Genomic DNA, 14985 nt, shown 5'->3' on the forward strand with positions numbered 1-14985 from the left:
CTTTTTTAAATGCAGTCAACAGATAACCTGAGTGCTTGTGGGAATTTAAGCTCAGTCATGCAAACATTGACCTCTTGCTGCTGGAGATGTGGTGCTGCTTTTCCAGTTGGTATTGTGGGTTGTGGCAGCTCTCACTAAAATCAAACCAGTATCTCAAGAACTTTAGTAGTCCCTGTCTGGCCCTGGTGTGCTGTAGAGTAACCCAAGATGTAACTGCTTGAGTGAGGTAAGGAACAGTCACGTATGACACTTTTTTTGTCCAAAGCAGCTCATTGTGTATGGGCCAGCTGGTCTGACCTATGGAAAAGAGCTGGGCCAAGATCTGGCTTTGCACAGGAAGTCATGGGAAGCTGATTCACAGCTGCTGTGCTGTGCCAGGGCTTTGGTAGCTCTTTGCTGCGGGCAGTAAGTCATGGGCAGCATGGCCATTTCTGCTTGCACTGAGATCTTTTTCTTGGTATTTAAGCTTATCCAATGCTTGTGAGGCAGCCTCCAAGACTTATTGTCACTGGGGATCTGTGCATCCATGGGGCAGTTACACATTGAGGCAGAACCAAACATTATGTGTAATTTCTTTATCCTGACTGGGTAAGACACAACTGTGTTTAATTGCAGTGGCATGTAAACAGTGGAATTGAAGCTCTGATGCAACTGTATTTTGATAGGCAGAAACCATGATGTTATTGTTCCCTGAGCTAAGTGTCTCCTCAAGCAGCTACAGAGTATTACATGAGCAGTTTGTGCCTGCTTCTAATGTTGGCTAAAGAAAATTTTTATACAGAACTAACAGGCCAGTTTTGCAGTTTGCCTCCTTGATATTTGTCCCTGTCTGAATTCAGCTTCTAGCTTGCAGGAGAGTTGCTGTAAACTTCCAGTCAGTGGAGCCCTCTCCCCCTGGATACTCAGTACAGGTGACTGACTTCTTAGTGGAAATTGCAGCCAAGAATGTAAGCTAGCTGTGCTTTGGGTGCTGAAAGCCTCTTCTACTCCTATACATCACACCTTTTAAAACAATTTTTTGCTCTAAGTAGGTTTTTCCAAGAAACTGAGTGGGGATTAGACCTGGATCTGGATTAATTAAAACAGTCGTGGGTAACAACTGTCCCAAACTAGCTGTTTGCCTTCTGGTGACACTTGGCCATGTCTCACTCTCTTCTGGAAAACTGAGGTCCCTGAGGCTTCCCTTGCTCTGGTTCATCCCCTCTTGGGGCTGTAACTCCAGGCTGCTGGAGTCACCACAGGAGTTGGTGAGTTGTGTTTGGTGGTGCTTTCCAGTGCCTTGTCCCTGTGTGCCACTGTACTTGCTGTGCTGGCCAGTGCCACTGCAGGGGTGGCAGTTCCTGCTACTGGCTCTGGCTTCAGCTGTGCTCTGCCAGGTTTGGGTCTGGCTTCACACCAGGCTGGGAGCAGAACTCCCCTTCCCAAGCCCTGAACAGAAACCTGCCCCTCCCTGGCCACGCAGAGTGTTTTGCTTAGGCTGCACGTGAGGGGTGGAAATTTGGCATCCGATATCTAAGCGATGACAGTTTAGTCTGATGCTGAAACTTGGCCAATGCTTTATAAGCCTAGAAGCAAAGGTTTTGTTGTCTGTTCTTTAGTTACGGAATTGTCCTTGATGGGACAGTTGAGGGATAAAGAAAAGTCTGTGTGGAAAAAGAAGCCTTGAAAATAAAATGGTGGCTGTTTCCACTGGATGCTGGGAGGCTTTTTACCTCACAAATAAAAGTTTAGTGTCCAAATGTTTGCCAGGTTGATAATGGAAAAGGAGTAACTCTGGTGCTGTCCTGGTGCTAGCACTTGAAGACAGGCTTTTTCCTTCTAGCAGCTTGCTGACATCTATCAAGGGCAGGGGAAAAGTGCTCCTTCCTCAAAGGAGTGCCCAGCTCAGTTGCCACAGAGCGTGGGCAGCAGGTCCACAGCTGTGACTGTCAAGTATCTGTCATGATCATTTCTAAACAATTCACTCTTGTGTAGATCTTTGAAGGGTTGTGAGAGGGATTTGTTCACAGTCAGCCTGTCCCCTTCAGATTGTAGTGGCAAGCTAAGGTAAGACCACAGCAGACTTGCAGTGTCCTCAATATGATTTTGGACATTTCAGGCTATTATGATGCTGTTTGTAGCTGTTTAGAACTTGAGTTTGGAAGTTAAAGCAATTCAATGTATGGACTGTTTGCAGGAGAGCAGGTCAGGGAACCTCTTCTGACTGAGGAACTGTGACATGCTTGTGCCCTATGTCAGAAAAGTGCCTTTCCAAAGATGTGCACAGTGGAGTCTTTTTGAAGAAGTCAGTAGTTGAATTGAAGACAGATGGTTTCCAGTGGGTGTGCTCCATTCTTGGCACATCTCCTCACTGGAGCACTCTGGGGCACCTTGAGATTGAAGCAGAGCAAGGCTTTTTTGCAGGTGTTTTCCCCACTCACAGAGCCAGTGGGATGATGCTCTTCACTGTGCTCTGCAGCATGCTGCCAGGGCAGGAGAGAGGAAAATAAGACAGGAGAGATAAAAGGAGCAGTGATGAGCAGGACCCAAGGTAGAGGAGGAAGATGGATGAGGCAGCTTAGAACAAAGGACAGTGTTCAGTTTGTTCAGGGGGGAAGGTATGTGATTGTGTAACTGGGGGTTGTATTATAACTCAAACATCCCAGGTGGGTATGAAGGTTTGCAGACATTTCCCAACACTGTAAAGACTTTGCAGTCTTAATATTCTTAGTTGAGCTTTTTATGTAATGCCAGTAAATCTGTTATAGATCTGAGTGGCGCACCAGGATGCGTGGATCTCCTCCTCCTGTGGTTTTGTGCACCACAGGGTGTTCCTGGCACCTTGACAGTTAGAAATCACTTTGTCACGCCTTGTGCCTACCTATTGCAACATGCCTGCAATGAACATGTCTTTCAGACTCCTCTAATGCCTAGTCATAACAGGATGGATTAAGAATGGCATTTTAGCCTTTCTGAAGAATTTCCTTGTTTTTGCTGGTCTTTCAAGCCTATTGAGGCTGTGCAGAAAGGCTCTCAGGATATCACTTGGTGGTGCTACCCTGAGGCTGTTAGGGAAAGCCTGTTTGCTTGTGTGACAGTTGACTGCAGGCTCTGAGCCACTATTTGTACCCAGAATGTCTGAGAAATGTGGTTGTCTTCATTCTTGTCTCTACAGGAGCTGCAGCAGGGCTCATGTGCTCCCATTTTTAGAGACCAGGGAAGATCTGGGCATGCACTGAAATCCTCTGCCTATGCAGTCATCTCATCCCCTGTCCTGAGTGCCAGGGTAGAGGGAAGACCCTCCGTACCGAGGGCATTGTGCCACTGCAGACCCAGTTGCCTGCACATCAATGCTCCCAGCCTGGCTGCAGACCAAATTAATTGCTGCTAAGAGAAGACTTGTTTAAACCTGACACACTTATGTTCCTTTGCCTGCTCTGTCACATAAATATTGCCTTCTTTCAGCTTAAGTCTTCATTCCAGCAGGCAGGATGGGGAGTATATAAGTGTGCAGTGGCTGGTGGTGCCTTCTGGCTCTTGTGATGTGCCAGTCTGAATCCAGATGAACTCCAGCAGAGTGAGCCATTCAAAGGCCTGTTGTGCCTGTGGGTGATGCGCCCCAGGCAAGACCTGCCTGTCTATGCTCAGTGGCTCTGGACACCTCTGCCTCACCAGCATCCCTTGCTGGACCAGAGCCATCCTGTGACAGCACAGGTTTCCTCCAATGATTTCCCATCTGTGTGCTTCCAAAAGGGTGGATTTCTTTTCCTGACAGTGTAGGTCAGACTGTTTCAAAGCTGTGTGATCTCCTTGTAGAGGAAAGGAGCCAAATTTAATGTAAGGTGCCATTGCCTTGGGTGATAACTTGCAGTTTTGACCGTGAACTTTTTAAGAAGGCAACATGTCTCCCTACAACGTTTTTTCTTGATTGAGCACCACACATCCCCCCCTGTGAGGGGAGAGTGGCCAGACCTTGTTGGATCAATGCAGAGGCTTATTTCCTAATTGTATCCAGACAAGACTTGAAATAGGATATAGATGACAGCAACTGGTGAAGTGCTGGGAGGAATGATCAAGGTCTGACACCTTCCCTCCTCTCCCACCCTTTTGAGCCATATATTGCAGTGAGGTGCAAGTTCTCCCATCAGCTGAAGTGAGGCTTGGGCTGTGCCAGACCTTACATACAGCAGGAGTCTGTCCAAAGCTTTATCAATGCTTGAGGTACAGCCTTGGCCTCGTGGATGTTTGTGGCAGTGTTCCCATTGATTCCACTGGATTGGGAAGATGCCCTTGGCTTCACTTTTTTAATCAATATATGTGAGGTAAAGGGAAGAGTCCAGGGCATACCATGGCCAGAGCAAGTGCAGGAAGCTCTGGGGGTGATGGTGTGGGAAGAGAGGGAATTTGTTCCCCATCTGGTTAGTAACTTGGTTAAACAGAGTTGGATTTGGTCCAGAGGGTGGTAAAGCTGTTGGGAGGTGAAAGGAGAGGCTCTAAGTGTGTGTAGGGGAAATGTCTTTGTCACAGCACTGAATAACAAAACCTTTCCCATCTGGTAGAAATGTTCTGGAAATGTGTTCTAGGATCTAAGGGAGACTTTTAGTGTGTTAACTGCCTTGGCATGGGCTCCAGGGGAACTGGATGGTGGGATCTGAGCTGTAATTACTTCCCTGGATAAAATCTTGGTCTCATGGGGGATTTTCCTGCCCACACTTGTTTAGAGGAGGCTAATTCATGTAGGCCAGTGGCCTGTCATGCTTCTTCATCCTCCCCCAGTGTCACATCCTGTATTGGCAGGAACATGATTCTGGATTATTTTATAAACAAGTCAGTTACACTAAATTGCCCTTGAAAGACCCTATTGGTATTCAGACCTCAAGGTTGTTTATGAGCCCAGGCCAAACCTAAAACATATTCCCGGCTTGGATTGAAATCCAGGAGTAAAATGAAAGTGGTTTTGTTGGACAGCTTGGCTTTGGCTACCACGAACATCAACTAGGAAGCAGCCTGGGGGAGTTTCTGTGGCATTGTCCTGCTCCTTCCTTGTAACCTGAGGTTTTCTTTTGCTCCGTAGCCTGATGTGGATAATGCAGTGGAGGCGGCGAAGGCAGCATTCCAGAGGGGGTCTCTATGGAGACAGATGGATGCCCCAAGCAGAGGACGACTCCTGCACAAACTGGCTGATCTTCTTGAACGGGACAGAGTCATCCTGGCAGTAAGTACTGGGAGCAGTGATAAGCCAGCAACAGTTGGCTCATAACTCTGGTGTATCCATATCTACCTAATATTTTTCTTTTCTCTCCTTTCATGAAGGGCAGAAGAGTCCATATAGCAGTCATGACTTTGTTCCTCTTTCTGGAGGATTTTAGGTGTCTTAGAAGGCTCTCAGTTCTTCTATATAGTTGATTTTGGCAGAACTTTAGCTATTTATTGAAGTGATTAAAGATATTAATACATAAATTTTCAAAGTAATATTTTTATTTTTAGTTTTAACAATCATTGATGTTTACAGCTGTCTCCTAGCTCCTTTTTAAAAAAAAAAACCAAAGCACACCAAAACAACCAAAGCACACCAAACCATCACAGCTGACTCATTCTTTATTACAAAAATGCAGGTGGGTTTGGACTTCTGTGCAAATTCCTACCCTTAAAATTAGGGCCTGGAAAGAGATCCAGCCAGAGAAGGATTATCATCCAAAGTTTAAAATGTGTGTAAGTTGGAACTGTTTCTTTCCATATTGAATGTACTGGCTCAGGAAAGTCTCTTTATAGCTGTGAAGCTGTGTTAACTTGGACTTCTGCACTGAAAAACTATTGTTAATGATTCTGTGATCCTGTCCTGGAGGAGTCCTGCTGGTGGACAAAAAAGGGATAAGAACCTGAGCTAAAATGTGCTCAGTTGGTAGAAGCCTTTGGACTCTGCAGGCCTTGTACTCCTTTCCAAATGGCACCCAAGCATCCTCATCTTAGGGCTGCTGTCCATCCACACCTAAGTGCTTGGGTCTGAGCACTCTCCAGTTCAATACTGCACTTTTATCTTCAGAGAATGGCATTTATGATATTCTATGCTGTCAGATATGCAGGTACCTGAGCCAGTGTCCTGCCGAGGTCAGTAGGAATTGACATCCATGGGATGTGCTCAGGAGCCTGTGCCTGTGTGGCTATTTTGAGCTGGGTCTCTTTCTCCAACACATTCTCTCAACCACATGACAGCTTTCTCTTTCAGCAGGGCAAAACCAAAACATTCAGTTCTGAAGACAGTTCTGGCCAGCAAATAAGAGGGAAGAAAATAAAATATATATATCCATGTGTGAATAAACCCTGTTTATTTTTGCTCACTTTTTGATGTGACTTTAGAGCACCCTCCTTTGCCCCGAACAAGAACACTCACTTCAAGCTTTCTGCTGTCCTTCTGGTCTGGGAGGGCTTGTTTGGCATCGCTGTTTGCACTGCAGAAAACCAGCCCTGGCTGCCTTGGCTGAGTGCTAAGCAATGACCTATAAAAATCAGTTGTTTCAGCAGACATTCAGTGGATAACAATCCTAGCCATTCCAAGGGGAATGTCTGTTCGAGTGCTGTTTGGACCCTAATGTCTGTGGAGGATGACAGGGTATGACTTCATGTGTAAACAAAGATGTTTCAATCTACCAAGGGATAGTACTTCCTTTATGGATGTGCTGGCCATTTGCACCAATATCCCATTTAATGACCTGAGTGGAGAACAAAGCATTCCCTGAGCATTCTGTTCCTGGAGTGTGAAGGACACAGGCTCAGCCTGGACTTTGTTTAGAGCTGATCAGCACCAGTGCAGCTTCAGTGGAGCAACTTCTGCTGAGCCCTGGGCTCAGCACAGATCTGAGCCCAAAGGTTACTTTACCAGAACTCTGTAAAAAGTATGTTTATCATTGGACAAAAGAGGCTTCTCAGAGGTTGGGTTTAGGGTTATGAAGCAGGAAATAAGATTTTTTTTTTTTTTTTTCCAAATTAAGGGAAAGTAGCTCTGACTGATTTTAGTGACACCATCTGGACTCCAGAACATCTGTGTTGGAAAGTCAGTTAGGGTGAAGTCATGACACTCACGTTGTTTCTGACCAGTGCCCCAGACCCCAGCCCTGTCTTCCACCCACACTTACCTTCTGGAGACTTCTGGAAGGTGCTCTTTCATCACAGCCTCTGAACAAAGCTACTCCTGTACACATCAGAGTTACTGTGTCTGCTTTCCCTTCTGCCTTATTTGTATTAACAAGCTCATTCTCTAAATATAAGAGGAGGGAAGAACATTCCATGTCTTCAGAATAAGGCAAAATAAAGCTGAGAAGAGAGTTCTTCAAAAGCTCTTTTTTAAGAAAAAAAACCCCAAAACATTGCCTTGTCTGACAGTGCATGCAACTTGGTTTTTTTCAGACTCTGGAAACAATGGACACAGGAAAACCTTTTCTGCAGGCTTATTTCATTGACCTGGAAGGCTGTATAAAAACACTCCGATATTATGCTGGATGGGCTGATAAAATTCAAGGCAGAACTATTCCAGTGGGTGAGTACCCTCAGACCCAGTTTCAGAGCTGAGATGTGATCAGGCTTGAAGGGGAGGGAGATACATGGAAAGGCTGGCTTCTGAAAATCTGCAAAAATGGCCTGTACTTTCTTTCTATCTCAGGATGCATTTTAAGCAGATGTTTCAACATTTAACCTGTTGAGAGGACTTTGTCAGTGCCTGGATAGATTTCTGGAAAATAATGGGTGGGCTCTGCTTTTTTAACAGAGAAACCTTTGGTCAGAACAGTCACACAGAGAGAACACTTTGGTCCAGGTATAGAAGTTCAAATATGGTTTTGGAGAGATCAAGTTAACAGAATGGATGTCGCTGTGGCACAATGGGCAATACGGAGTATTTTCAAATTCAGCCTCTTTTGTCCCTGTGTGTGGGTGATCACGGAGGCTGTGCAAAGGACAGGCACTGCAGACAGAAATTAGTCACCAGAGGAAAGGCTCTGGAGGGCTCAGCTAGTTCAGTTTGTGCAGACAGCAAAGGCAGCCATGTCAATCATATCGACTGAGATTTGTCACCCTCATTCAGAGTGCTGTAAAGCTTTGCTTGCCTGGACGCTGCTTGTTTGTCCTGATTGAGATCACTTCCAGAACCCATCATTAGAAATGTTCTTGTTCTCTGTCAGATCTTCATAATGAAACTAGGTGTTCAGCAAGAATGAATTTGAAAGTCAAATGTTCTTCCTGCTATCTTTTTGAAATAGTAGCAGCAGTATTTTAAGGTGAATGGTATTACTTCAGTTCAAGTTTCATTTTTTTGTGTTTTCCTAGCAGAAGTACAATTCCTGTTACACTGAACATGATTCCTGTAGAAGATGGGTTTTAAAACTCTCTCCTTCAGGGAGAAAAGTGCTTTGTTTTTTTTAGTAGGACACAATCTGAATGAAACTTATGTTTGCTCTTCAGTATGATAAAGAGTTATCCTCCCCTCAGCCTCAACACAGGGAGTGTGCAGAAAGAACTGAACCCTGGTTTTCAAATATTGCACTGTGACCATGCATGAGTGGTGTTTGGCTTTCAAGCTGGCACAAGACCTGCACTCAGATATTCATCCACCTGGGATGTCCCAAAGACATGAGTCAGGATGAACACAGTGTTCTCTGTCTAACATTAATTTAGTTCTGTCCCCAACTTGTTAGTGTGCAGTTGTCTTACACACTTCCTGTAAAAGTGAGGATTTTGACTGTTTTGTTCCCTTTTACTCTTGTCTTGCAGATGAAAATTTTGTCTGTTTCACCCGGCACGAGCCGATGGGTGTCTGTGGAGCCATAACCCCAGTAAGTGACAGTGCTGGTGCCCTGCATCTCCCACAGAACTGGAAATTCCATGTGCACTCCATCCTACCCTGCAACCATTTGCTGCCTGGTTAAGCACAGCTGTTCTGCAGGGAACTCCCATCTCAGTGGCCTGATGTAGTTTTGTGTTTTACCCCCATGCCAATTGCTCTTGGCAACAGAAATGCTCTGCAGTGGAAGGGCGGGTCTCCTAATCAGATGCTCTGTTGCTCTCTGAGGCTGACACCAGTCACCAGAGACCAGTCAGAGCTCTGACTCTCACACTGCTGGGACAACCATCTCGGCATTATGAGTGCTGGCTTTTTGCTACCATGTGCTGATGCATAGTTTTGAGTTTTAAATCATATCCATTATCAATTAATTACGTCTGGCTGTTGTCTGAGCTTTCTGGGATTAAATCTCATTGAATAGAGTTTTCTTTTCCTTGAGGTCTCATTCTCTGCTGAGGGCACAGTATGGCTAGTTCTTGGAATGCCTCCAGCGTTAGCATGTGTTGCTTGCTCTGTTTCAACAGACAACCAGGAAGACTTTACAGCTCATGGGAGACAGAGTTTGTTCCTGTCTGGTTGTAAAATGCTTTGAAATGTGGTATCCTACAATTTCTGAGGCAAATGGTGCCTCAGAACAGATTGCTGTACCCAACAGATTCTCTGTTTGGGTACAGCACCAAGACTGCCAGAGCTCAATAAGTGTTTGGGCAATGCTCTCAGACCTGTGGTGAGAGTCTTGGAGCTGTCCTGTGCAGGTCCAGGAGCTGGAATCTGATGATCCTAGTGAATCCCTTCCAACTCAGGATGTTCTATGATTATATGGTACTTGGATCAATAGAGTTCATGGAGAATTTTGGCTTTTGAGATAAGGTTAAAGACTGAAAGAAATGCATGTGAGACACTGGATTTGCTGCACCCTGGGAATACCAGGTCTGGACCAGATCCCAAAGATGTCTGGGGAAATTCTGCTTTTTCCTTCCACAGGACTGCATTTTTACCCCTGCTGGTAAGAGGACATGGTCTATTTGGCAGTGTCAGAGTGAGGCAAAGTGGGAGGTTATCAAACATTTGTCATGGTGACTTTGCAGCTTTTCTGGCTGAGAAAGCAATGTGACTGCTGCTGAGCAGAATTTATGACTTAAGATCAAAATCTCAGGTTCCTCACACTGATCACCAGTTAAAAGGTATTTCCTGTCACACTCAGCCACCTCTGGCACTCAGCAGTGCTTCGGAAACTATCCTTTTAAAAGCCTACATGTAGGATGCTTTGGAAGGCCACTGTAGGGGACACAGTGGGACTTGTAAGATCTCAGGTTGACCCTAGACCAGCAATAAATACAACAGAAAGTACAGAACCAAATTTGACTGAAGTTCAACACTGTGTTTGTATAAAGAATGATTGGGGTCAACAAAACCACATCTGTCTTCAGTTTACTCAGAACAAATCTCCAATTTTTTTCCCAGTTCGATCTCGGTTACACCAACAGCCTGTGGGTTTGTATATTCCTACTTGATTGAAAAAGATTCTGTCACTGTTCTGGGTATGTTTCCCTATAGCAATTAACAGTCCTCCCATTTTCCTATGGCTTGACTATATTTAAAGCAATGTTCTTAGCAAGAGAAGTCCTTAGGAAGAGCAGCATATGGCTGATTTTTGTCCCAAGGTGATATCATGAGGCCTTTACTGTTACTTTCACCAGCCACTCTGCAGCAGAAAGCTCCTAATGGAGCTATTTCATGCTGTGAAAGTGTAGAGAAGTAGTGTAGGTGTAAATGGCTCAAGCTGCACAGTCAGGCCTCCAAGAAAACTTAGGAGAAAAAGACAAACGGGCAAATTATGGGATGTGGCTGTTGCAGAAGATCACTGAAATGGAACAGGTCTGGGAAAAAGGTTGAAGCAAGTTGAAGAATAACACTTGAGACTAAATTCTGCTTTGTCTCAGGGTAAGAATAGAACTCATGGCTCAAAAGCTACACTGCTAATTTATTTGCAAGTGTGAATTTGTGGATTCCTGACATACTTGGCTTCTTTGTTGATAGCTGAAGGCCCTTGGCTTGAGTCTTGACAAGAAGTCCCCTTGCTGTTGGCCTGCTTCCATCATCCCTGAAGCAGCATTAATTATTTTTAATGAAGAAATCCTTTCTGCTGCCAAATGACCTTTCTGAGATTCAGTGTGAGCTAGATTTTCCACTTCTTGCTTAGACTCCAAGATCCACAAATACACATGACCATGAAAGAGATTAGCACAGAGAAAACTGATGTGGACTGTTCCTTATTCCAAATTAGAAAACTAATTGGAAAGGAACAATCTACAATATGAAGGGAGTATAAGATCTCCCCTAGATTTCCATGCTTGAACAACTCACTGCAGTTTCCTAGTTATAAAACTGGAATTGAATGATATTATATAATTCCTAACTACTCAGCCAGTGCTTAATAGAGGAAAAATTAGGTTTTTTTCAATGAGAAGTTGCACTCTGTAATTCCCCACATACAGATGCTGTACAGAATGCATCAGGAAACTGCCTCCAACACAGTTTCTGTGAACAGCCAAAATCCTACACGAAATGTGATCAAACTCCTTTAAAGAATGAGGTCACATCATGCAGAAGGTTGTCCAATGTACAGGATTAGCGTGAGGACTGCCAGCAGTATTAGGGATCTCAGGGGGAAATCAAGGAAGTCATATTCCTTAGTCCAAGCAAACACAGTATTATAAACAGACGCTTCTCTATGTGGCTTTCCTCCCACTTCCTTTCCTCCCTGAGCTGGGAAAAGGCTGCATGGAAGTGAGTAGGTGACTGTGCCAGGCTGATCTGACCAGTGACTTGTGTTCTTGCAGTGGAACTTCCCCCTGCTGATGCTGGTTTGGAAGATGGCACCAGCGCTGTGCTGTGGAAACACTCTGGTCATTAAGCCAGCTGAACAAACTCCACTCACGTCTCTCTACATTGGCTCTCTGATCAAGGAGGTGAGGAAATCCAAACAGACCATCGAGGTTGTGTTCTCTTAAGGTCATAAGGAAGGTTGTATTTTGAATTGGCTGTCCAGATTTTTAGGTTTTAAAGATATTAAAGCCTCACAAAGGAAAGTGAGAACAACCTCCGTCTTCAGTCTTTTTTTACAAAGGCCTTTTTGACTGGCTGGGAGGTGGCAAACATCACAAAACCTGTGCATTTTTCTCCTTTCGCAGGAAGCTGCAGAGAGAAAAAATGATGGTTTTATTCCTCTGCCTTGTCTTCCCATCTCCATAATGAGGGAAAGACAACAGCTCAGTTTTATTAGACAATGGGACAAAAAAGAGTGTGATTAGACAGCAGAGTTGTGTTTGTTGTTTTTAAGCGGGATAATTCAACCAAGACAGAGTGCCCTGGGAAACAATTCCTCATCATTTCTGTGGTTCATAGAAAAATTTAGCTGTGTCTGGCCTGTAAAGTCAACTGAAATAAAGGCAAGATGATAGGTTGGGATTTAAAACGCTGGTTTATGGCTTGTCAGGTAGGATCTTGTGTGCCAACAGATCTGTTAATTGTACAGAGGGGGTGGGAGGTGCACAGAACCTTCCAGCACTGCTCCAGTACATCGGCTTCCAGTAGCTATGGATGTGACTGACTGAGGAAAACTAAGAGAGTTGTAGATGGGCTTTTGCCTCTCAGCTGGAAGTCTGTTTGTTAGGCTCAGTCAAATGATGATTTTGTCCTTTCTTGGCTTAGCCTGGGAGAAGATAGAAGGATATGTTGATAATTGACACTTAGGGCTCTTCCATCAGGAAAGGAAGTGGAAAAATAATACCAGTTAAGTATCTCCTACAGTTACTTGGCTTAATAAGATTACACAAGGTGAGTGAGTACAGGGTGCAGTTGTCATGCACCACTGCTTTTTTTGACTCTGACATGTGCCTCCCCAAACGCAGGCATAGCATTCCCCCCAAAAAAACCCATTCAATTCTGGTAAAATTAATTTTTTTCAGCTGAAATGCTAAGCTTGCTGCTTCTCACAGTTGTCATTCAGGGCACAAGTGTAATTAGAGCAGAATAATTTTATTTGAAGATGCTCCTTTCTCCACCCAAAATTAGCTAAATTCTTTGCAGTTTTTCAGAAAAATAAGTTAAACTTTTTTGGTTTTCATCTTTAAAAGGATGCAGAAGATGTTACCACACGCACAAAGCTATGTGTCACATTCAATGAAATAATTTTTGGCCAACCAAAATATTTTGGCTTTCATTTTTGCTGAAAAACAGAACAAAACTTTTTGGCTCAGGGTGTTCTGAACCAATTTTTTGCTTCTTTGTGGCTTTGCTGCTGACTCCAAACACCATTACTTGCACAATTTGACATGCAGTATTTGCTTGAAAACTCATTAGCTAAGATGCAAACTCCATTAAATGCACTTTTGTCATTGTCACATCCACAGGAGAAATGAGACTGCCCTTCCAATTTATGAAAAGAAAAAACGGGGGGAAAAAAGTCTTATGAGGATAATTTTTTTGCAAGACAGTACATGAACAAAAGCTTCCTTTTTTTCTCTATTAAAAAGAAATGCCATTTATTGAGATTTTGTATTAAAAATTCATAGGAAATGAAGCAAATGTGTTACATTGTGCAATTCCATCATTAGAAATTGCAAGGAAAACAACCTTGTGCTATCAGTAGAAGGGGAAGGCTAACGTAGAAGAGCAATAATCCTTGAAACTCTTGTTTCAGGAAGTAAAACCAAACCAGTAAGTCCCTCAGTTCTCCTTGCACTAGAATTTCACCTGAAGTTTTGCCATTTGTCTGTTTTGGCAAAATTACTAGTTGGCTAATCTAGGTAGTAAATGTGGTGGAAACTTGCATAAGTCTTGTTACCATCTGCTTTTGTACTCCTGTTTTATTAGCCCCATCATCTAGTGAGGTTTTACTGACTTCTTAATCCCTTTGGTCCCTGAAGAACCACAAATGTCAACCTTTGTTCAAAACAAACTTTCATTCATTTACCCCTTGGCTGCAGCTGCACTGCAGTAGCTGGGGGCCAAGTTTGGCCGAAAGACTCACTCTCTTTTGACTTGAAACTGGGACTTCTCCAAGAATTCTTACTGAAACTTGGCATTTCCTAAGCATGGCTGTTAGTTTCACCCACATCTACTCCAGCTGGTAGCCTGCTGCCATGTCACTAGAAAGCCTGGAAAACATGGATGTATCTGGTAAGAGCTCAGAGGAGGATAGTACAACTAATTCAGCCTTCCTGAGAAATGAGCTGTGCTCTCAAATTCTCTACATAGCTGTTTTTAACCTCTGTTTCAGGTGGGTTTCCCTCCAGGTGTGGTGAACATTGTGCCTGGCTATGGCCCCACAGCTGGAGCTGCAATTTCTACCCATGACAGCATTGATAAAATTGCTTTTACTGGATCAACCAAGGTAGGTGATGGATTTCTCATAGACACCTGCTGTTCCTCTTTGCATTCTTTAATAAACTGTTATCCATACAAGACTGGACCTATGAAATGTCAGCGATTTCTGTATAACCAGCAGTTTTTCCATCACATTCCCTGTGATAGGATTTCTGAGAAGTATTTGATATTTGTCTAATTCAGATCCTTGTGCTTTTAATAATCCCACATCTCTGAAAGCTGGGTTTTGCCAAACCACCACATTTCTGTAAGTAAAAGGTGCTCTGACATAAGGCAAGACAGTCAACAGGGCAGGCTGGCAGTGACTTAACATCATGTCATTGATCTGATGGAGCTTCTGGGCATGTTTGCCTGCCAGTCCTGCCCTGCAACTGGAAAACATGTCAGTCAGAGCCCTGAACAATTCTTCCTGGGCTTTAGTTACCTCTGAGGAACTAGGACTTAAATAAAAACATGGCCTCGTGCCCACGGTCTTCTCTGCTGACGTGGAGGGGATTAACATTTGAGCTTCATTCTGAGACCTGCACAGTAAAGCACCTTCCATTTAGCTTTTTTTCCTGTAAATAGATGTGTCTGACTTGTTTATGAGAGGGGTGGCAGTGAGACCTCTGCACTATCAATCACCAACAGCCATCCTCTTCCATACCTATGTGGGAAAAGTGCACATGGCTTGGCCAAGACCATGGAATTGAGCACAGCTGAGACATGCAAACAAATCTGACGGCAGTAATCACTGCTGAAAATTCTCAAACAACAGCTTGCTTAGAAAAGTGAACATTTTT

The 14985-nt window shown here is 44.0% G+C and overlaps 1 protein-coding gene across 1 annotated transcript in view; it reads left to right on the forward strand.

Annotated features, from left to right (window-relative positions):
• The window catches only part of ALDH1A3 (aldehyde dehydrogenase 1 family member A3), a 31507-nt gene that overhangs the window by 3985 nt on the left and 12537 nt on the right, over positions 1–14985 (forward strand). Inside the window, exons 3-7 of the mRNA XM_082290509.1 lie at positions 5054–5194; positions 7384–7513; positions 8743–8804; positions 11656–11784; positions 14097–14210. Coding sequence (XP_082146635.1) covers positions 5054–5194; positions 7384–7513; positions 8743–8804; positions 11656–11784; positions 14097–14210 — 576 coding nt within the window. The remainder of the gene's footprint in view (positions 1–5053; positions 5195–7383; positions 7514–8742; positions 8805–11655; positions 11785–14096; positions 14211–14985) is intronic.

The sequence above is a fragment of the Coloeus monedula genome (genome assembly GCF_965178545.1).
Source record: "Coloeus monedula genome assembly, chromosome: 14".
Classification (NCBI taxonomy): Eukaryota; Metazoa; Chordata; class Aves; order Passeriformes; family Corvidae; genus Coloeus; species Coloeus monedula.